At 41.6% G+C, this 23,227-nt stretch overlaps 4 protein-coding genes across 4 annotated transcripts in view; 1 reads left to right on the forward strand and 3 right to left on the reverse strand.

Moving 5' to 3' along the window:
* LOC117902351 (discoidin domain-containing receptor 2) overlaps positions 1-23,227 on the reverse strand; it is a 148,500-nt gene that overhangs the window by 14,006 nt on the left and 111,267 nt on the right. The gene's annotated exons all lie outside the window — the stretch shown is intronic.
* LOC117902362 lies at positions 15,223-21,656 on the reverse strand. Its single transcript, XM_034813675.1, has 2 exons — positions 21,310-21,656; positions 15,223-15,257 (listed from the first exon to the last, which is right to left on the reverse strand). The coding sequence occupies exon 1, from the start codon at positions 21,589-21,591 to the stop codon at positions 21,319-21,321; it is 273 nt and encodes a 90-aa protein (XP_034669566.1). The 5' UTR covers positions 21,592-21,656; the 3' UTR covers positions 15,223-15,257; positions 21,310-21,318.
* Positions 17,061-18,425, reverse strand: LOC117902356 (uncharacterized protein CG1339). Its single transcript, XM_034813668.1, has 2 exons — positions 17,304-18,425; positions 17,061-17,246 (listed from the first exon to the last, which is right to left on the reverse strand). The coding sequence occupies exons 1-2, from the start codon at positions 18,381-18,383 to the stop codon at positions 17,061-17,063; spliced, it is 1,266 nt and encodes a 421-aa protein (XP_034669559.1). The 5' UTR covers positions 18,384-18,425.
* LOC117902361 lies at positions 21,822-22,508 on the forward strand. Its single transcript, XM_034813674.1, has one exon. It carries the CDS (start codon positions 21,868-21,870, stop codon positions 22,237-22,239), a length of 372 nt encoding a protein of 123 aa, XP_034669565.1. The 5' UTR covers positions 21,822-21,867; the 3' UTR covers positions 22,240-22,508.

A 23,227-nucleotide genomic window follows, 5' to 3' on the forward strand; every position in this document is an offset into this window, starting at 1 on the left:
GAACTTAACGACAACTAAATCCAATTATTCCAGCGATTCCGGGAGGCAGCGACGGCTGCGCAACAGGAGAAACCAGGGATATGCCGGGAATATGCCAGCAATATGCCTTAGACATTGAAGGATATGCAGGATATGCAGAATGATGCACATGGAACACGTGCGCGCAACGAATTTTTCCTATGGTTGAGGGATTGGGTGGGTGGGCAGAGTGGGTGCTGCTGCTGCTGCTGCTGCTGCTGGGGGTTATTTGGGTGCCTTTATGGGTGGCTTGATGGGTCGGTGGCAGATTGCATGCCGCCCGCAGCGTTGCATAAAGGTTTACTTTTCATTTACGCGCCACCACCCCCCTTCACCCACTCCACCTATGCCACGAAACGGGGACAAAGGAACAACCCTTACAAATGCAATGCACACACGCATGTCAAGAGGCACGGAGAGGGGTAACGGGGTAGATCCTTTGTAAGGACCACCCCTACTCTGCCACACAGCACCACCGAAAAATTGTAATTAAATATAATCCGCTCAATTTGAAACGCACACCGAAGGAGAGGCATCGGCAATGGGCGGCCAAAAGTGAGGCACTCTCCCCCCACTCTCTTCTTATATCATTGCATCCCTCTCTTGCATTAATGCATATTCAGGAGGGGTATTTTGATTAACAAATGAGCCACACAATGAAAGCATCGAAAATGCAGCATTTAATATTTCAAAAATAAGTTCACAAAAGCTTCCAAAGGTTTTTATTTTCTTTAAATATTTTTTCTTCGTAATTTCAATTTTTCTGTTCTTGCAGGGCATACAAAATTCGTTACAGAATTTCACACAAATGTTCACGATTTTAACTTTTAATTAAAATCATGAAAAAAAGGATTTCAGAATCCTTGCAAGTGGCTGCCCGCTGATCTGCCCTGTGGCCCCGCTCGCTCTGTGTCCAGTGACCGATGCGTTCATGCATTCAAAAATGTGCATAAATTATTGAATTAGTGTGTTTCTTTCTGCCCCTCAGCCTTGCTCCTGCCTTGCCTGGCCGCAATTTTCACGCTTTTCGTTATTAACAAAATAAAAGGAGCAGCAGCCGGAGCAGTCGAAAACGAGAAGGGACGTGTGAGAAGCTTCTTACGCGTCACAACTTGTATACCCGGCACTCAGTACTACATCTGCACCTTAGCGGTTATTTGTCAAATTTTAAATTTTTTCTTCATCAGTCATCTACATCAAAAACACTACTCACGCCAACACGCTCCTTTAGCTCGCCACCCTTCCCTAGACCCACACACTGCAGAGTCAGGGCAGAGACGCGGCAGAGGCAGAGTCCTCTTTATGTTGTCGGAAACGTTTCCTTCTGTGAGTTACATACAACCGTTGTTCGCACAAATACAATATACCCTATTTACTCTTCGAGTACCGGGTATAAAAAGGAAGAACAATTTTTAAAGCATAAATTAAGGCGACAGTCGCACACTTGTTAATAATTTATGCATTACGCTGATGGTGGCATCTGAATTACGGTAGCTGATGGTGGATTTAAATGATCAAGCTGCTGGCGGAGTTTTTATTTAGAATCTGATGGCGGAGAATGAACAATTGGCTTTGGTTTCGTTTCCGCTTTTTGTCTTTTTCGGGTTGCCCTTTCATTTATTTATTTATAACACTCGCAATCGCAATCGACGGTTAGGATGCAGGGCGTGGAGCGCGCACACCCGGCAATTAGTTCTCTCCAGATCCTTGGGGATGTTTTAATTATCGTATTGTATAGAAATATGGCCAACCTTTTTGTTATGCATGCGATTTAAAAATGCAAATTAATTCGGTTCTTTTTTGTGGCTGCTATCTTTGTGGTATTTTATTTTATTTCTGCGAGAGTTTATTGCGCAGAGATTTGATTTATAATACAAATTATGGGGCGTGTTTTAGAAAAGAGATTATTACAGGTAAACGGAAAGTTCGTGGGAGTTGGTGTGGGTTTCTATCACCAACCACATCACAAATGTGGATGCCTCTTGTTCTGGAATTCCCACACTTTCAAACATGATGCTGCTCTCCTTTCTATAAATTTAAAATGTGTAACAAATTGCCACAACAAACCAACAAGTCACCAGATTTTTTCCACCAGCTTTTCAATTGGCGTTTCGTATGTCTTCTGCCTCTTTTTCCTGCAGCACAAATATCCTCTCGGGCCACTTTACACGTTCCAACAACAAGAGAATGGCTCTCTCCCCTTTTGCTCTATGCTTCTGTGTCCTGCAGGGATTTCATTAAAATTTTACTGTCACAGTAAAAGTTTTATTATAAACTCGAGAAATGCTCTCTGCTGTTGCTGCAAACGTGAGCCAAAAATAACACCAAAGGGGAATAAATACAAAGAGAGAAAGAGCGAGGTAGAGAGACCCTGAAAAGGACTACGTATACGACTCTGTACCAATCTCCCATCAAAAGTTAGCTCTCGCTACAGTTTATATAGTAATTATGCTCCTCTCTGGTCTGGTTTGGTCTGGCCTGTCCAGACTTCACGCATTACGGACCCCCCGACACATGAATATGCAACAAGCGGTGGCAGTTGCAGCAGCAGCAAAAGCAGCAACAAAGGCTAGTGCAAATCTAGCAGGACATTGTCTATGATGGTGGGGGAGCGACTAGAGGTTACCCAAGAGTAGTGGGAAATTAATAAAAATTATACAATTAATTGAATCAAGTGGGTTTAAGAAAGCGAAAGATTTACAAATATTTCGCTGTAAGAATTATATTTGAGACTCATTTTTTTTAGCAAATATTATTAATTTTGTAGAAATTATTGGCAGACATCATTATTGAACCATTTGTTTTAGCTCTAATTAACCGCATATGTATCTTAACCAACGAATAATGTGTTGGAAAATCATATGATTTTTTGAAAACCAATATTTATAACAAAATAGTTTAGTTAGATGAAGGTCTGCTTGTTTTTTAAGCGGACTTACGTCTGCTATCTATTTTATATATTATATTGTTATTATCTATCTATCTGTATATTATAGTAAATAGTGTATATTGAATTTGTTCTCGAAAGGAGGGAAACGTTTCCGACCCTAAAAAGCATAATACACATATATTTTTGATCAGCATCAAGTCTGTTTGTCCGTCTGTCCGTCCGTCCGCCTGTCCGCCTTGTTTGTCGGCTAGTACTCAGAGACTATAAGAGCTAGACTCCTAGCATCCAGGCTGCTGTGATATCACACTGATACAAGTAAATTTCCAAATTTCGCCCCGCCCCTTGGCCAGATTAAAGGGCGTGTTGGTGTGAGAAGTGATGTAGATGACAGATGTAGAAGAAATTGTAAATGTAAAATACATACATTTGTATCACACGAAGGTTACATTAATACATACACACATATGTACATACATATGTACATACACATATGCATATGATGACTGACGGGTATAAAAGTTGCGACGAGTACGATGCGTCTCTCGTTTGTTTTTTCATTTTTTATTGCAATATTTCACCCTCCTTTTCCTCGAGGTTGTTGAGTTTCTTAGGCAGCAGGTAGTGCATCAATTTCCTTCAATCTAAAGTCAGATATACCCAGAAATACCCTCCACCTTCTAGGCAGCAGAGGGACACCGACCTCCCATTCTTCTCATCCACTCTCTCTGTCTTCCTCCATCATCTTTACACAGTCCGACACCTTCTTGACTCTCTTTCTCTTCGCTTTCGCCTCTCCACTCTCTTGGTCTGGTTGTTGTTCTCCCTCCCAGCTTTGCCTCCCTCCCTCCTGCCTCTCATTCTCTCCTGGCATTTGATCAGTTTATGTGCTGCTGCTGCTGCCTCTGCTTTTAGGGCTAATGTGCTCATTTTATGCAAAAGTCTGTCCTGCAACTCACGTTGCACCTCTTCATCCTCTCCATCATGCACTGGAAAAGTGTGCAAGAAGATTTGTATGCGCCCAACGGCAACATTTTTTCATTGTTTGCTTCTTTTTCTGTTGTTGTTTTTTGTTGCTTTTTCCTGGTGTTGAGGCGACGGCAGTCAGGGTGGTGGAAAATGCAACAGCTTGTGTTTATAATTGAAATAATTGCAGAAAGCAGACATAATTATATTTTCATCGTTGTTGTTGCTGTTGTTGCTGTTGGCGGTGTTGCATCCACACAGTCATTGTCCCTAGAAGATGGAGGCAGAGATTCTGGCAGCAGACTGAATCTGAAGTTCTCTGGAGAACCTTTAGTAGCCCCCATGCACCCCCTGGAAATTTGTTCATTTGTTTTTGTTATTTTCTTAGTACATTTCAAGAAATAGTTTTGGTGTGGAAACTAAAGAATTTAATGGGGAAATGAGCGAATTTTCAGCAGTCTATCGAGAGAAAGCAAAGAGGAGAAAAACAGGATGTAGAGCCGTTTATGAATACTGAAAAGTCAGTAATTTGTTTGGATTTGTATGCATTATACTTTTGGGAGGTAGGATTTAGGGTTGTAAAGAAATTCATATTATGACATATTTAAAGGATTTTTTCTGTGACATAGCTCAAAGCTCATAAATCGCCTTAATCTAGTCCCAAATCTGCATTCATGGGATCGCAATTATTCCAATTTGTATTTGTATTCGAATTTGTTAATAAATATTTGATATCCAGTGACCTTGGATATTATTTTATTTGCACTTCGCAGAGAGAAATGATATATTTATTTATTTCTTTGTATAAATCTTTATATTAAAAGTTTTAATCAGAAGTCTGGGTATGAAATTGGGAATGAAATTTTGTTACGTTCTCCAAGATGCTGTTGTGGCACACCTCACAGTGCTACCATGCAACCTGCAGAGGGGCTTAGGCTTATGTCTCCTTGAGAGGCAGCAAGCGATGTTCGTGCAAATAATTTTGCGTTTAAAATGAGCCAGCGCCCAGACTTAAGCCCGAAGCTGTACTGCCCCTGACAACGTGGCTAAAGTTTAACATTGCCAAAGGGGGAAGGAAGGGTAAAGGTATGTGTAGAGATTGCTGCAGAAGAACTTTGCTGCAAAGACGCTAGTGGGTGGGCAGAGAGAGCAGGGCCATGTGGCTGGTCGCTTGCGCAATTTAACTAAAAGCTCAATCAATCATCTCTTGGACGTGTAGGCGGAGGTGTGTGGGTTTGGGAATGGGCTTGGGCATCACCTCCATGGCAATGCTTGATTTGTGCTCATCCTGCCACACCGCCTGTGTGCCCCAGCGTGCCGCCTCCTGCTTCATCCGCGGGCTCTTTTGTCAATGTTGTCATAGAGTTTCCTTCCTTGCATTCCCCGTGAACCCTAGACGTTCCAGCCGAGCGAAGTTTTAAGCCGCTTTTCGGTCGCCTTTTGAAGTTTATCTGTATCTCTGAGCTCTCCACCTGATTGCGGCAATGTGTTGCATGCATTTAGGCGGCCAGCAAACATATTTGTATTGGCTTCCGGCAGACCTAAAAGGGTTGCTTGTGTGATTATTTGGCGAAGTCCTTCCCTACACCATTCCGAAAGCTGAAGTAGGAGCTTAGGAAATTGTTGCAGCTAATACGCTAAGAGAAGGATTACGTAGGATCGGATGAAACGAAGCGGAGGCGCAGCAGCAGCACCCATCAAAATCAAAGTGTTTTGGTGTTTAAGGTAATAGCTTGGAAATTGGAGAACAGCGAGAGATTTCGGAGGATTTCATTTGAAGAGACTTTATGGGGGAATTCAGCTTCAAAAAGCTAAGAAAACGAAGAAAACTTAACAGGTGCCAACATAAATCTACTGAGATCAGAGTAAAATCCAAGGTTGTTTAAAGTAAACCAAATCTCTAAGAAAATAATGTTATATAATTTCTAGAAGAATATACGCTTCCAAAATCTATTTTTCTACCACTTAACTACCTTTAAGCATGTCGAAGCTTTAAGCAAACATTCGCGAAACATTCTCTTACTTTTTTTTGTAGATTTTCCAGCATCAACAATGTGAAAACTTCCCTTCACAGAGTGGGCCAAGAATAATAGCCCGGCCTAGATTTATCTCAGAGCCTACAGAATCGACCTATGCCTGCGCTTCACCGCATTCTGACAGCTGTGTTTACCCGTGAGATTTCATGATAATCAAAAGTTTTTCCATGTGTTTGTTGAGGTTGCCACACCATGCCACATGCCACAGCATTATCGCCTGCCCTCCTCTGCCTCTGTCTCTCTCGCTAACTAATCTATTAGTGCACTGCTCTCTTGGCTCTCTTGGCGGCGCCTGGTGACTGAAAAAAAAACCCTAAAAGAACAAACATTAGCGTCTAATTCCCACTCGCGCAACAAATTCATCAACTGCCACATAATCCAGCAAATTTTTCAGCACTTACATTTTTGGACATGACCTGAAACTTTGCCCGTCCATCCGTCCATCCGCTGCTCGGTCTCTCTCTCTCTGCTTCGTTTTGGGTCGCCTCCTAATCCCTAAACTGTCGCAAAACTTTTGGACCTCCCAGAAGAAGGAAAATGGCCCCAAACATATATACACACACACACACACACACACAAAGTAAAGGAAAATGCCTCAAACACAGCTAAATGAGGAAGTGCAGGAGATGGAGACGTCCGCCGCCACACAACAGAAAAAAGGTTGTGGAAAATGTTCTAGAAAACAGAAAAAAAGTGATGGAAAATGAGAGAAAAAGTCCAACAAAAGTTTTTTGCAACAGATAAGAGTGCAAAGTTTTAGAGAGAGAGAGAGAGGGAGAGAGTCAGGGAGAGAAAGAGAGCTCGAAAGAAAGGACAGCGAAAATTACAAACATTTTCAATTATCACAAGGCAACAAACAACTGAAATAAGGAGGAAGCAGGACCCGACCCGATACTGCCTGCCTACCTCTCGGTTGATGTATTGTGTCTGTGGCACTCATTATAAGGACATCATCTACCGTCATATAATTACCGACTTACGTCCTGGCCTGGCCAGCCTGCCAGCCTGCCAGCCTGATGATTGTTTATTAAGTTACTCGTCAAATGGCGCTGCCTGAGGTACATGGCTCCAGCATTTGCCTGATGAATGGACACACCACACAGCCTTTGAGGGTACTGTACTCTCTCTGGCTGTCACCTGTTTCAGCAGTCATTTTTCAAAGGGTTTTTCGGCCCACACAAAACAAAGACAAGACTTTGGTCACAGGCAGTGTCGGAGTGGGAGTATCTCTCCATCTTTTTGGGGGCTGTGTTTTATGTTCATTTTTCATAAGTTCTTGCGGTAGGCTCAACCTCTTTTATCTTGCTATCTCTTCATATTTTGAGCTGTTGTTGTTTTTTGCTGCTGCTGTTATTTTGGTGGACATTTTTCAAGTGTCACTGTCAACGGGTGCGCCTTGAGGTGGAGGTCCCTGCCCTTTTGGTGACACTTGATTGAAGGCAATTAGTGGAGGAGCAGCCAACTTTTTTGTTTTGCCAGTTTTTCCAGCGAAACAACATTATTAACATTAATAATACCTGAGGGTGGGGTTTAGGGAGTGCCGGGGGAATGCTGTACTCCTTGAAATGTATGAATTGAACTAGTGAATTCTAAAGAAAAGGATTCAGGTGGTACCCTGCGGATATTCTTTGATCTGTTTATGTTTTATATTCTCGATAATTATCCTTGGATGGATAGCAATTATAAGAATTATGATACCTCTCTCCCAGAGGTGCGTGGCGGTTATAATTAAATGTTTGAATACGCTGCATTTCAAAGAACAAACTCTTCTATGGCTATCTTTACATTAAAACGATTTAAAGTCTTTTAAATTGAAGGAAGAAGTTCCCTACTTTGAGCCCAGCCTCTACTGATAATATTTACCAGGGTATGTCCACCGTCGATTCACTCGAACACTTCTTTCCTTAGTTCTTGTTCTTTTTCCAGAGAATTTCAGGGAGCAGCCTATCCACTTGACACTCTCCACTCCACTGCCTGGAGACCTGAACTTTAAATTAATTAATCACATTAAATGCTTTACGGAGACTCCCTGTCCCTGCTTCTCTTCCCATCCACACTCCTCGTCCTTTGCCCGTAAAGTAAAAATTGTCAAAGCAAACTACTATTAAGATCAAAGATATGCCGCACACAAAAATAATGATGCCAAATGTTGTTGGCACAATTATGCTCCACTGACTGCTAATGGTGGCTCTGGCGGTTCTGCTTAGAAGAGAGCAAGGGGAATGGAGGGGGAAAGGGAATGAAATTAAAAGGAATGGGAATGGGGATGGGAATTAGGGATTGGTATGGCGATAAGTAGGCCTCTTCTTTCTGGCTGTCAAGACGAGAGCATTTCAATTAATTAAATCATTTCTTTCTGTTTCCATGCAAAATTATGACTCCGCGAAATGCGATAGATGGTATTGCTGATGTTGAGCAGCTGTACAATGATTGAATATCATTGATAAATATATTATTGGAGCATGTACGGGCGTAGCTATATATTTTCAAGATTCGTTGCTTTTCGAACCAGTTATAGATTTATAGAAGGTTTGCAATTGCAATTGGTATTCAATTTCTGAGGAACCAAATCAAACTGGGTTCGATAAGAAACTTATGGGAAATAGGAAATAAATCCAACAAATTCACTAAGATCATTGATATTTCCACCATTTATATGCAACTTTGCCTTTCTAAGTACCTCTAAAAATCTTCTCAAACGGCCCTCGCATTAGGTATTTACATGAATAGAGGCCTTTGGCCGCCTGTCATTTCCATTTCGATTTAGTCGTGCAGAATTTCCTTTTGAATATTAAAACAACAAATGAACAGAACAGAGCAGAGAGCAGCAAAAACATTTTACAAAACTTTATCTCAAGTGGAGAAAGCCCCCTTCGCCCCCCTCCCCAATCACTCAAACAAAAACAAAAACTGAGCAAAAGAAAATGTTTTTACTTTTACCCACACAAAAAGGAAAGGAAATTCAGTCGTGTGTTAACAAAAACCTGAATAAGAGATGCGTTGCGATACGATACGTTACGATACCCCCTTTTTTTATTCAGAGACTTTCAGGGATCTCAGGATTTTTTTTCAATGATTTAATTTCAGGCTGTTCAAAAAGGGAAAAATGCGTACAAAATTATCTGTAGAGTGATAATGCATTATGGCTTTTACCCAGCCGACGTGGCCTTCAATTAGCGTTAATCAAATAAATGATGATACGAATGAGGTTTTTCCCACATTTTCACATTTAACTTTTCTGACAGCTTTTCTGATGCGGGTACAAGGGAGTGTCAGAGTCAGAGCCAGAGCCAGAGACGGCCGCCAAATGGCCAACTGGCTAATTGACACTGTGATTGGGCCCGCCAGTAGGTGGACAGGTGGACAGAGCACCACATTCAGCTCCTGGAGCTGTTGGCTCACTGAGCCTCAATCTCTCATCTCTCATCTCTCATCTGTTGGCTCTTTTTCTCTTTCTCTGCCGCATCTGTTGGGGGTTTTTTATTATATTTTATTTAATGGCTTTGTTGCCTGTTCTTGTTTGCCTGTTCTTGTTATTTTTGCTTTATTTTTATGCTGTCGAAACGCATGACAAAATTTCTGCCAAATTGACAGAAAAAGCATCAACACAAAAGTTGTATATGTATTTTCATCCATCCATCTGCCAGTGTACATTTGTATATGTATTTTCATCCATCCATCTGCCAGTGTACATTTGTATATGTATGTACATACATATGTACATATAAATATGTACATACATATGTATCTCTAAAAGTAAGTTAATTGTAAGCATAGGACAAAACTATCTCTCAACAGTGGTTTTAGGATTGAAAATATGAATATTGCCATTTATTTTTTTTTTTTTTTTTAGTTGTAAGAAATGGATTAAACAGAACGTTTATTGACTGGGAATCGGTTCGATTATTAAATCTCGCATTATTCATTTATGAAAATGTGAAAAAACTCCCATATTTGGAGTGTATTATCAGTATAACTTTCTTATGTGCTCTTTTTGCTGAAATTTCATTGAGATGTTAGCCCCCAATAGATCTAAATATCAATCAAATATGTTCTACACCGAAAATGTTCAGATTTAAACTTAAATATAAATCAAAATTAAATTAAGTTCACAAATAAGAGTGTTGTAGATGCTTCAATAATTTTGACGTATTATTCAAATATTATAAGCATGTGCATATAATTGGGTAAGCTACTTTAGCGTCCATTTATATTCGTCCAATGCATCGCTGAAAGCAATGGGGACGAATGGATGTATCTATGTACATATGTACATATGCACATACATGTGTACATATGTACATATATTCAAATACGCACCATATGCTTGCATTTCCCATCCATATGCCCATTGTTTTTATACCACTGTTGCCTCTCACACACAGAACTCTCTTTTCGAACTGCGAACTGTAACCAAAAAGGACTCTCTATAGGTCTCTGCGCTGTGCTGGCAAATGAAAACTAAACACAATTAAAACTAACAAACCTGGCAAAATTTACACAAAATAAATTTTGTTTTAAATGTTATGAGGCTCATCATATTGGAGAGGGGAGAGCAGACTGCAGAGAGGCTGTAAAGTGTGTGGAAGAGTGCTGTTGCTGCATTTTCCTGCCGCTGCTGCTGCTGCTGCTGCTGTTGGTTCTAGTTGATTTAATTAAATGCATTTGAATGCAAAATGCCTGTGCGTACCGCCCGGGCTTTCTCTCTCAAAAACCATCAGCAAATGTGTGGTTTACAAATACATAGACACATTCCGACTCACACACATTGTTATGCACTCTTGTTTTGATACATGGATATGCGTTTGGCCCGTCATTCTAGCGTTCGTTTTGTAACTAAAAACAAAAACAAAAAGCGGAAATAGGAAGGTTATGGCTGCTGCTGCTGCTGACAGCGCCCTCTGGTGTTATTTTATGGCACAAAATATGTGAAAGTCATCTAAGGGTTAACAGGGGTGTACAGTGCAGGGGGGCCGAGGTGGGTGTAGTGGTGAAAAGAGCTCCTGGATATACATTTTCATAATCTAAAATGGAACGCACACAGGCAGCAACAGCCGCCAGTGTCAGTGGCAGTGCCAGTGGTTATCCCATCCAGTGCCGCTTCTCCAACAAATAGCTGCGGGCTAAATTTAATCAAAAAGTGCATACACTACGTAACATATCACATTTGCAGTTGAATCCAATTGTTGCACAAAGAGAGGGAGGGGATTATGTGCGGGACAGGCTTCTATCCAAAGGATAGGCTTAAAGTCAATTAAAATGTGAATATATTCTCCCCGCCCCCAATGTTGACAGCAGTGTGGTGATGGGTAAAGGATTGTGTCCCCAAATCCGTAGAGGAGTGCAAAAATATGATTTTACTAGTGGTACACCGTTGGTTGATTGATCTTTGGGCATATTCAAGACGGAAAATTAATGGAAATGGAATTTATTTTGGATTAAAGTGGAAAATTAGCATAAATATAAGATATTGAGAGAATCTTTTGTTAGGGATTTCGAGTCCAATTAATTTTGAGTGGGAAAAATCATTGAATTATTAAAGATTCAAAGAAATCAATTATTTTAAGTTGATTGAATGAGAATTCAAGGAAAAAATATATAGATAAAATAGATATGAATACATTGTTGAGCTACTAAGCGTTTTTAGTAGCTATTGAATTATTTAGAAGTTGTACATATGTACAATTTTATAAGCAATATTACGCGTATACTTATATGGGTTGGTAGAGGGTACGGAGACCGCGGTCCATGGATATCAGTTCCAGACCGCAGCAGGCCCGACGGCCCGAATTGCCCGTGCCATATGTGTAAATTAAACGAGAGAGCTTTATAGAACACTCGGTCCGGCATCTGAGCCGAGCACGAGCGTTAGTGTTTATATCTGCTGAACGGAAAAGGCGGGATGGAAAGACAAAAGAACGGCTGCTGCCGCGCTTAAGCGTATGTCTTGACTTTAATATAAAATGACTGCACCATCAAGTGGGCCAGGCCATGGTTAAATTACTAATAAGGTGACGTCGTCAGCTAAGTGGAGGACCACCAGCTTATTCACCACGCTCTGTCAGCTCTCAGAGAGGCAAGCGCTAGAGAGAGATAGCAAACGTTTTACGTTCTGCACTCTTCGCTTTTATTGTTTCTGCTGACAGCAAAGTAAAGATTTGGAGCGGCATAGCAACAAATATTTTGCAGACATGTTTGTTTCTAAAAAAGATGTAATTGAATAAAAATTCAATTACATACACATATTACACATCCAAAATAAAATAGTAGTTGCAGGCATAGTTCATCGTCTTCCTCTTACGTCTTCATTCGTAAACAATGAAGAAAAGGAAGAAGACAATGAAAAAATCGTGCGCTACACAACCTCTTTCGTCTACGTTTGTGGACTGACAAGCTGGTGGGCCTCGAATGAGAAGGCACTGTGGTGAATCCATCACCTTATTACTAATTTCACCATGGGCCAGGCGACACCAAGCCGAGGCCTCTTACGACATCTATGTCTTATGTACAGTGAGTGGTGGAAAATAGCGAACAGCACTAATGGTAAAGTTGAGGCTCTCATTTAAACATTTCCGACTATATATCGGGCTGGGAAGCCCGAAATAAATGTTAGATTAAAAATTGATGGAACTGCATAAAATGTATTAGAATTTATTGCGGAATAAATTTAGGATAAACAGGATTGAAATATTGTTTCCTCATTTATTTTTAAAAGTTGTTTATTTCCCCTTAAAAATCATCCCATTCTTAGAACCGTTGCACCACTTCAAATCGAAAATACAATGTTAAAACCTCTAATAATTACCACCATCATTTGCATAAACCAACAAGTTTCCAGGAAACTTACTTTGAAGTTGCCATGCCTTTGTTTCAATTATAATCATAATACAATTACGGAATTAACTATTCCGCTACCCACTTTCAAGGAAGTTGATGCAGAAATTAAGCGCCTTTTATGAGTTTATTTAAGCAGAAAATGTCTTTAGACAGAATAGCAAATTTAAGCAGAAAATTCCACAGAATTGACACAGAAACTGCATCAGAAACTGCTACAGAGGCCTCATTACACAATCATTGGAAAAGTTTACGATTATGGGAGGTAATCGTACACCTGATGGACTCACCTGATGGATGCTGCTGGCTGCAGAAATATGATAAACGGATAAACTGGAGCAAATTTTGCACGACTGAGTGAACAGAGCAGTAAAGTATCCTGCAGCTGACACTACCATTATTGGCCAGAGCAAGGACTCGAAGGAGGAGCCATAACAATATTCAAAATTTAATTGAAGATGGTAAGGAGCTGAGCACGCTTTCTCTCTTTGACCCTCTCTGTAAATGGCATTTGAGGGCAGCCTGGCATAACTAATTGAATGCATAATTTACAATTAAGTACGTAAGCTACTTTAATATTTATGTCTATAAAATGCAGACACACACACACAAAGAGAGACAGCAGAGAGAGAGAGAGAGAGAGAGAGAGAGAACCTCCAGAGAAGGAGCAGCCCCCCAACCCATCCCTTCTTTCGTTCCTCCATTATCGACCATCATTTGTGCCAACTGCAATAAATGTCAATTATTCATGAATTTTCAATAACTTCAGAGTCTAGAGGAGGCAAAATAGAAAAGTTTACTTTTCATCGCTCTTTTTTCAAGGGGTATTGAGCGAGTATGGAGGATATGCTACAGAGAAAGGAAAAGTGAATGAGGAGAATCTAATCTAAATATATTCCAAAAATCATAGAAATCGTTAACAATTCCAAGCTCCAAGATTTGTAAGCTTATTTTGTGTCATAAAATCCACCAATAGGATATCATAGGATATCGCCATGTCGATACACTTTTCATTTACATCCTTTAGTCCTCACTTTTTCTCTGTTTTTTTAATGTTGTCTGAGCTTCGGAAAACTTTTTAATAATATGTAAATATGACCAAGAGCAAGAGGGAGATAGTTGTAGAGAAAGAGAAACAGACAGAGAGAGAGAGAGAGGGACAAGACATAGACATCGACATTGGCGTTAACTAAGGAGCACATAAAATATGGTGCCCAAACAATATGAAAGAAGAGAATTACTCGAGCGGCAATGACAGAGTGAGAGGCGGAGAAAAAGACAGACGGGTAGAGAGAGAAAAAGAGAGAGAGAAGTTGCAAGAAGATGGATTAGTGGGTGGGAGCAACAGAGAGGCACCGAGACGCCAAAAGCAAAGAAGTTTCGAAACGTGCTCGAAATGTCGCTCTTCCTCATCATACGGCAGAGAGGGAAGGAGCGAGTAGCGTAGCTGAGGCACAGACTAGTTATATAATGGTGAATAATTAACAGTTATTAATAATGACAAAGGCAGCTGCCGCCGTATTTTCGACATCGAAAGCAGCTTACAAAATGTATAGCATACTTTTAGGTGGTAGGGGTCCGTCAGTCGGCAGAAACAGAAAGAGAGAGAGAGAGAGAGAGCTTTTTGATTTAAAATTCACCGCCAATAATAATAAAAATAAATCATTCTCTACTTACTCCCCAAACTTCTAAAATGTTTAAGTTTGACTTTCATGTTTCGGCGTAGCTGGATGATGGTGAGGGGCGTTCGGGCGGTCGGGCTGTCGCGTAGCTGGTGCGTGCGGAGGCAAAAAAGTTTTCCTGTTTTTGGTGACTTTTGCTTAATAATTTGCCATAATTTATGAGCGCACTGCTGCATCATCTTTATTTTGGAATTTTCGCTCCCCTCCCCTCGGACGACAGATCTCGAACCACACTACTGTGGACCCCCAGATATGGTTTAGCCACTCCACTGCCCCCTACCCGCCCGTAGATCAACCTAATTTCAACTTTTTGCCAAAACGTTTTTGAATGCTTAATTAGCTGGTGGAAAATGCGAATAGGAGAAACGAATAGGGGGTAGCAGGAGGCAGAATAGTTCCCGGGAGTGAGTGGATTCTATTTTTCATTCGGCCATGAGGCTGCTGCGAATTTACTGGGGGCTAACGATTTAATTTGTTTGCGCTGCTTGAAGAACATATTTAATTTAATTGACATTATTAAATTTAATGTCATGCACTTTTTCATTAATGGAAATGGAGGCTTTTGCGGATATGCGGGGAACTGTGAACATTCGTAGCTGGGAGACTGAGTTTTGCCTTCGTTTTATATGATTCTGTTCCTAGGAATACTTGCTCCAGTAAATCTTGTCGAAGAAGACTTCCAAGCCTACAATTATTTTGTAAGAATTTAAGTTTAATTTAAGTACCAAATGTTTTTCAGCACTATAGTTATCCCGAAGAGGGCTTTACGTTGGTTCCAATTTATTGAAGTGCCAGGAACCGAAGGAAAGCCGCATGCCACTACCCCTGAATTGTTGCACGCTGATTTAATACATTTTCTCAGCCAGAACAAAGCCTTCAAATGGTTACCCATTTGCCCCCGTCCTCAAGCTGCCCTTCAAACCCACAGACATGTCTCCCTCTTCTGCCTCTTCTCCATCCACCCCTACCTCTGTCTGTGTGTGGGACCTTTGCACCTTCCGAAATGGCGACGGCAACAGCAGCAGCAGCCGCAACGGCAGGAACAACTGTGCCCACATTAAACTCAATAAAATAAATGTGCAGCCATAAATTATACAACGTGCGTCACTCACACACTTATACACCCACACAGGCACCCTCACAGCCAGCACATTTGGAGGAGTATTTTCAGGCAGCAAACCAAACGCAGACTATGCAAAAAATTCGACAAGTGCCACAATTTTTTATGCAAAATAATCCTTTCTGCCAGGCTGCCATTCAGCCAACTCTGTCTGTGCCTTGCTATTTCTCTCTCCGCTTCCTTTTGCTCCATTGATGAATTATAGCAAATTAATTTTCCACTAAAAAGGCGACAAAGCCATAGGCATAAAGCCACGCCCTACCCTTTCGGGGGGCTGCTGCTCTTATCAGAACATTTGCATGGCTGACGTCGTCTCCGTAGTCGTCGTTGTAGTCTCGTTGCCTAGGCAAACAGTTTAAACCATATCAAATTCGAATTCGCATAAATTTTCCAGCGTCTGAGGAGAGCAAGAGAAATCGATTCTCCGCAGGAAGTGCACCCCCCTAGGAGCTGCTCCATTTTTTCACGTCTGGTGGTGGGGGAAGGAGGAATGCTCCCGCGGATGTGTTGTGGGTCTGGGCCGCCCGACACTCTAACCAAACTCTAAATCGATTATTATTTTATCGTCTATGGAGCGGTCCGCCTGCACGTGGGGTCCATGTTCACGTCCTTTGTGGGGTTGTAAAAATATATTTAAATGTACCGGCAAAATGTATCCAAAAATTGAATATTTCACGTACTCTCCGGCCTTCCATTTCTGTTCTTTTTTAGCCAAAAAGTAGACCGTCAAAAATTGTACGTGACTGTTGATTGTTTGAACTGTTGCTGGTCTCCCCTCTAGATAGGCAGCAGCTTGGCGTCAGAGTCCATTGAGTGGGTGTCAGTGCAGGGTATGAGGGCTGCGTGATAAGTTATTGATAAATGGCGTGCGAAAGTGTGGGTCTGGCAGATGCTTGCATGAATTTGGTTAAAGAATTTGAAATATTGCGAGAGAAAAAGGTCACAGAATGGAAATGTAGATGAATGTAATAGTTATCGGATTGAATGAAAATGGGGGATAACTATGCCGAAGTGTATAACTGTTCGATAAGGCATTTCCCAAAAGTCTTCTGCAAAAACTCGATAAAGAAATGCTATAAAATATATGTACATAATAGTGATCGATTATAATTGGATTAACAACACGACTCGACAAAATCAAACTTTTTTCAGATAAACAAAGTTCTTTACAACCAGATTTAAGATACTACATTTTTGTGAAATAACAAACCACTACCTCTGAAAAAGACTTTAAAAAAAAAACACAACAGAATTTAAAAATTCTTAAAAAAAATTCTGCCATAGAAAAAAAACAAAATTGTCATCAGTTCATTTCGAATTTCCCAAAGCTTTCATTAAAAGTGGGTTTGGTTCCTTGAGTAAAAATGGTGTCGGGTGGTGTAATCTTTATCAAATTTGTATGAAAGATGATTCGAAAGTTTTGATTCATAAAAATAAAACAATCTCAAAACTTAATTCTCACAGATTTTTATCGTTTATCGATCATTTATTATTATATTCTGCCCGTTACACTTGTCCTACTTATGTGTGGCACACTCGTTAATCGGATAATCACCGCACGATAGGGAGTATTGCACAAATGAGACCGCCGTAAGGATCGACGTTAAGAGATAATCAAAAGCAAACTCCCGATCACACGTTGTGCCCAAAATAATTAAATTCTGCAGCGGTTCCAACTTCTGATGAATGATCAAAGAGGTGTGCTATGGAAATCCAATCAATTAGAGAGATTTTAAGCCTAAAACCCAAACAGAACTCACCTCATTGTAGAGGACCTTTATGGCTAGAGTGCGGGAGGGGTCTTTCCTGATGTACAGCCCATGAATGATGACAATCTGCTGCTGCAGCACAAGCTCTGCATCGCGCAAGCGATCTGTGCATAACCCTATTAGCAGGACATATAGAAGGGGTATGAGAACGGGACCTAGAACGCCATCGGCAATGATGTAGAGCTTATTCTCCAGCTCATCCTCTCCGAACATGATGCACTCGATGAGCAGCTCCATTCTAAAGCTGCAGACAAATATCATCAGATAGATGGAGGTGGACAGCCACGAGAGGTTGTCGTTGATGCTCCTATGGAGATTATTGATACGCAAATGGAGCTCAAACAGCCAGAACAGACGGCGATGATAGCGACCCAGTATCCTCTCTCTATCCTCATGATCATCGATAAAACGCTGCAGGAATAGGGTGATATTTCGATACCAATTGAGGAGCAGCTGCTGGTAGAGGAACCAACCCATGAAGCAATACTCTAGGAGCAGCCAATAGAGCAGATTGATGAGCAAAAAGTACGACTTGTACCAGTATGAAACCATGTACACGTAGAGGAGGAACAGCTTAAGGAAATACACACCCAAAAGACTCGCATCGCAGTGATAGATGAGGCCAAACTTTTGTTCAATATCCTCCGAAATCTGCAGGATCTCATTCACCGTCTGCCTCACGAATATGCGATCCTGTTTTAAGTGCAAGAAGATGACCAATCGCCGAAAGACATTATAGTTGATGCCCTGGGCAAAGGTGCCCATCAAGAAATTCTGGGCACTGCTCTTCTCCACAAGCGAATAATGAATGTAGACGGCCAAAAACATCACAAAATACATCAGATATTGGCTCGCAATGAGAACTATCTTCAGGATAATTATCAGTTTGTATACTATTCGATTGTAGTGTCGCTCCTCGATGCGTCTTTCCACTGGATTCCACTTTGCTTTAAAAAACTTGCAGCCACAGGCAATGCCATAGAGAAACCAAGCGGTGAACTTGAGGAAAATTCGATAGCCCACATGTGTAGCACTTTTCCGCTGTCGCTCATATTCGACTTTATTCCACATGGCCACATTGTGGATGACTGTAGGGAGTGACGGAGTTTTCCCAGCGGGTTTTGGTAACGTGTTTTAGGGTATTTATAGGGAATGATGTGTCATTAGTGGAGTCATTTTCATAAATTAAGGCATTAGCTCTGTGTGTTGGAATGGAATTGAATGGAAAGTTTTGGAAAGAAAAACTGGTTGAATAATGGAAATATTTAGTGGGAAAGCTAGAGAAACGAAAGTATAATTGAAAAGTTACTAATTCATTAATTAAAAAACGCACAAAAAGTTATGAAAAATATGAAATGTGAAATTCCGAATTAAATATCGGAACTCCTCACGAAGCCACAACAACGAAAGAGCAAATGAACTGCAGGCAACACCCGAGTGCTGCTCAAAACGAGATGGAAAGTTCAATGCACCGCAAGGTTTTCCTCTGTTGAGACTGAAAGACAGGCAGACAGACAGACAAATAGACAGAGGAGGATGCGCGAGAGACGCAATCCATCCCAGAGGTTGTGTTGTAAAATGAGTGGCCGGAAAATGCAACCATCGCCTGGATTGCATATGGAAAAATGTGAGCTGAAGCGCTGCCTAGACAACGCAAAAAGCCAACCAACAACAACAGCAGCAACAACATGCGCATGGAATCCAACTCGAAAATCCCTATTCGCAGTGGCATCCACTCAACCAGGAGGCAGGAGAGCCAAGAGAGCCAGACCCCCATTCATCTCTAAGCCGCTGCAGCATCATTACGCACGTCACTGGAAAAATTGTAAATATATTTCTATGGCAGCAGCAGCAGCAGCAGCAGAGGCGGTGGCGGTGGCGGTGGCTACGGTTGCGGCTGTGCCACTCTGTATTCTATCGTATATGATGGAAAAATTCTACTCAAAATCCTCATGTTTCAATGAAATGAAAAATCTTAATGAATCTGCGCCACACACACAAAATGGGGAAGCGACTGACAAGTGGAGAGTTTTGACATTTCTATGGGGATATAGCCAAAAGTAGATACCCAGAAATACACAGAAAGGGTTAAGACTTGTGAGGAATAAATTGATTTCCGTGATAGATGGAAGTTGGTTTTTTGGAGGGGAATATAAGAGAGAGGGTTGGGGATTTTTTCTGGAATATTAACACACGTTTTTGATAAGCTCTTTTGATTGATTCACTGTGTGCACACTCATACTTCATTCCCCCCTTTCGATACAGGACTTTCTTCGCGCTATTTTTGTATCAATTAAGGCACGTACCACATGCACACCCCTCACCGCTTACCCACAGAAACTGTAGGGTGGCTTGGGTCATGTCAAAGTGCATTTTGTAAAGTTTTATGTCCGCAGAGGGGTGGCTGCTGCATTTAGCCGAAAAATGTTCCACGGCTTCGTCCCAGTTTCAGTTCCAAGACCCATTGACAGCTGTTTTGTGTCTCGCCTATGATTATGGGGGTGGTGGGGACCTCTGACTAGATTTCAGTTATGGCTGCTCCCTAAGCGCCTTTGGGTGCCGGCTACGCCCTTCCCCACCCGAATGCTGCAGCACCACTGCACAACCCACTTAAGCACCCAGCCTAAGCTTTGCATTCAGTGCCACCCACTAAATGAATTATGCGACGCCATCGGCCTAGGTGGGGTGTGTTGGGTGGGGAGTTTGTGTGGAATGAGTTTTGGGGTGTGGGTGCTGGTTTTCGTGATTAAATGCCCTCACCCTCTGCACTACACTTTTGTCTGTCATTCATTTGCCATTCATTCAGACTACAGATTCTCTTTCAAATTTTCTGCGACGGGCAATATGCCGGGACTGCTCCCGCTACTGTCTTTCACGGAGACTTCTTTCATTGCTACTCCGTTACTCTGCTGTTCCTTCTCTTCCATTTCTACATCACTCTTCATCCCTCTTCCTTAAATTGCACTGAAATACATTTTTTTGCAATTATAACTTGCTCTCCGAAAAGAAGAATACAAAAGTAGACAAGAGATGGTAGTTGAGGGAAGCGACTGTGGGATACCCTGGTACTGGTACTGAAAATATTTACAAGCCATTTAAGAGGGTTTTATTTGGAAAAATACACCTCGTGTCCTGTTTTTCACATTGTTAACATACATATTTTTAAATGTGAGAATTGTCTAAAATAAACGATTTTCCAAGATTGAGAAGAGGTGCTCCTCCATGGAATTTATAAAAGATGCGAAGTGACTGCCAAAATACCAAAGTATTTTCTACAATTGTCTCTAGGACGTATGCTATCCTAAAGTCCTCTCTCCTTCTGCCATTTGTTGCCAATATTTCCCCCAACACAACATGACGTTACACTCCATCTACTTACAGGGTATTCAAAAAAGGGCAATGAGTGGACGGGAAGGAGGTAGTGGGGCTTCTCGCGTCTGAGTTTCTGTTTCTGAAATGTTGTAAGCATTTGCTCAAGTGGTTGGGTGGTAAACGGCAGCTTGCGGCTTTGCCTCAAAACTAGACAATGCCTCCGGGTTGGGGGAGGGGTACGTTAAAAAACAATGAGAGTATCCACCCAAACAAAAGAGAGAAAGAGTGTGAGAGCGATAGAGACGTTGCAACGTTGCCAAATTGTGGAAAGTAGGCTAATAACTGCGGGTAACACAGTGTCTTGAATGGAAAGGAGTCCCTTGTCAAGTGAAGAGTCACACAATGCAGTCGAAACGCAGTGAAGGAATGGTTCTGGGGGAAATTTAACTTCTGTGAAGAAAGAACTTCGGAAGGTCTCTTTTGGGAAAGTGAAAATAAAATTGGTTAGCGTATGAAACCATAGATATGATTTATGGTAAACTTTTTTGGAGGGTTTTTTGAATCCACATCGATGCGCTTTAGATGCGCTTTATTTAGTCAACGTCTGTGCCACCCCTTGACATATTTGTGTAAGATTGAGAGAGAGGGAGAGAGAGAGCGCAACGCCTGTGTACTTTGTTTTCTTCATCTGTTTCTAGTCGTCCTTCTTCTTGGAGGGACCTTCTTGAATGTAAACACCCTCCAAATTGGGTGTTTCTTCCTTTGGGACCTGCTTGGGTTCATCTCCGTGAGTGCTCTTATACCAGATCACCGATATAATGCTGAAGAGGAGTCCGATGATGATCCCAATGACTGCCAGACCCGACAGATAGGCCACGTAGTGCACCTCCAGGAGGTAGCCCAGGAAGTCAATGATGGGCTGCACCACATAGACGCAGACAATTTCAATGGGATTAAGGATAACCATTTTGCTTGGACTTTTTTTGGCATGTAAGTAGATCAAAACAATACTTTGAACTGACTTTTGGAACTGAAGGAAAACTCAGGGAATATTTACACTACAGAAACGTTAAGCAAAACTTTTATCCGAGACTATTTATCATGGCAATGGTTGATCCGAGTCGTATTTTTCTTTGTTTTCATCCCTAAATTGACTTTCCGTGTGTCATACATTTTGAAATAGTTTTCCAATAATTTTTTCTACACAAAATATCCAAAATTTAATTCAGGCAAAATCAAAAAAATGGATTATCTGGAAGATCTGTCGAAACGCATTGCCCACTTCCACTGCGAACTCCACACGACCTTTGGTTACTTCATTAAGGCCGCCTCATGCATGGCCTTTGGTGTGATTCTGGGCTGGTTCATGAGTCTCGTGGCATTGGGTATCTATAAGCTGGCACTGGTGTTTGGAGCCAAGCCCATTGTGCTACCCAACGATGAGGATGATGAGATCGAAATGGATCTAATGGAAGGGTTTCTGCCAGTGGATACCCGTGAACGGCAGGGCGATGCGTGGCTGGAGATGTATTGGGAGGCACAGCATCAGCATCTGAGAACTCAGTCACAGCGGGAGTTGGCAGCAGTGAACCACCAATCAACTTTGGTCACTTGAAAGTATCTTTCGAAGTCGTCGCTCCTCTCCAGACAGTCTCGAGTGGCGTCCACAAAAAGCGCTAGAGAGACTTTCTTTCCTTTGTTGCTACTGCACGAAAGACTCCGCCAGTAATCATTAGCACAATTTTCACCATCGATGCGATGTCATGCGATGGCTTCCAAATTCAATTGCCCTTCGAGGCACACAGCCCCACAAACCCTCCATAACTCTACGCCCACCGTGTGGTTGGGGTCGGCCTCGGGCTTCAAAAATTTAATAAACCATATCGCTGCTTTTTATACCCGGTACTCGAAGAGTAAATAGGGTATATTGTATTTGTGCACAAAGTGAATGTTTGTAACGTACAGAAGGAAACGTCTCCGACCCCATAAAGTATATATATTCTTGATCAGATTCAGTAGCTGAGTCGATTGAGCCATGTCTGTCTGTCCGTCCGTCTGTCCGTCCGTCCGTCCGTCTTGTTAAGCGCCTGGATCTCAGAGGCCATAAAAGCTAGAGCCACCAAATTTTGCATCCAGACTTCTGTGTGCTCACACTGTTATAAGTGTATTTAAAAAATGAGCCACGCCCCTTTCCGCCCCCGCAAAAGGGCGAAAACCTCCCAAATCTACAATTTTGAAGATAACAGAAAGCTAAAAACGCCATTCCGTAGGGAATGACCATATCTATCAGATCACCATTGATCCGATTGGATCCGATTGGATCATTATTATAGCCACAATGAAGAAATTAATTTGCAGTGGCTAAACCCACCCCGTCCCGCAGCTTATATTTATTTTTTGTACATTCTCTCATTCTGCTCTGCCTCTGCCGTGAGTCTGCAGTGTGTGGGTCTAAGGAAGGGCGGCGAGCTAAAGGAGCGTGTTGGTGTGAGAAGTGTTGTAGATGTAGATGACAGATGAAGAAAATATTGAAAATTTCACAAATAACCGCTAATGTACAGATGTAGTACTGAGTGCCGGGTATAAAAGTTGTGACGCGTAAG

This window comes from Drosophila subobscura, chromosome U (genome assembly GCF_008121235.1).
Source record: "Drosophila subobscura isolate 14011-0131.10 chromosome U, UCBerk_Dsub_1.0, whole genome shotgun sequence".
Taxonomy (NCBI): domain Eukaryota; kingdom Metazoa; phylum Arthropoda; class Insecta; order Diptera; family Drosophilidae; genus Drosophila; species Drosophila subobscura.

What these genes read in the sequence shown, in the direction of transcription:
- LOC117902356 (XM_034813668.1), bottom strand. Translation starts at nt 18,383, where the DNA reads ATGTGGAATAAAGTCGAATATGAGCGACAGCGGAAAAGTGCTACACAT. An exon ending in TAAAGGTCCTCTACAATGAG is followed by an intron (nt 17,247 to 17,303) that starts GTGAGTTCTGTT and finishes GGATTTCCATAG; the next exon opens with CACACCTCTTTGATCATTCA.
- LOC117902361 (XM_034813674.1), top strand. Translation starts at nt 21,868, where the DNA reads ATGGATTATCTGGAAGATCTGTCGAAACGCATTGCCCACTTCCACTGC.
- LOC117902362 (XM_034813675.1), bottom strand. Translation starts at nt 21,591, where the DNA reads ATGGTTATCCTTAATCCCATTGAAATTGTCTGCGTCTATGTGGTGCAG.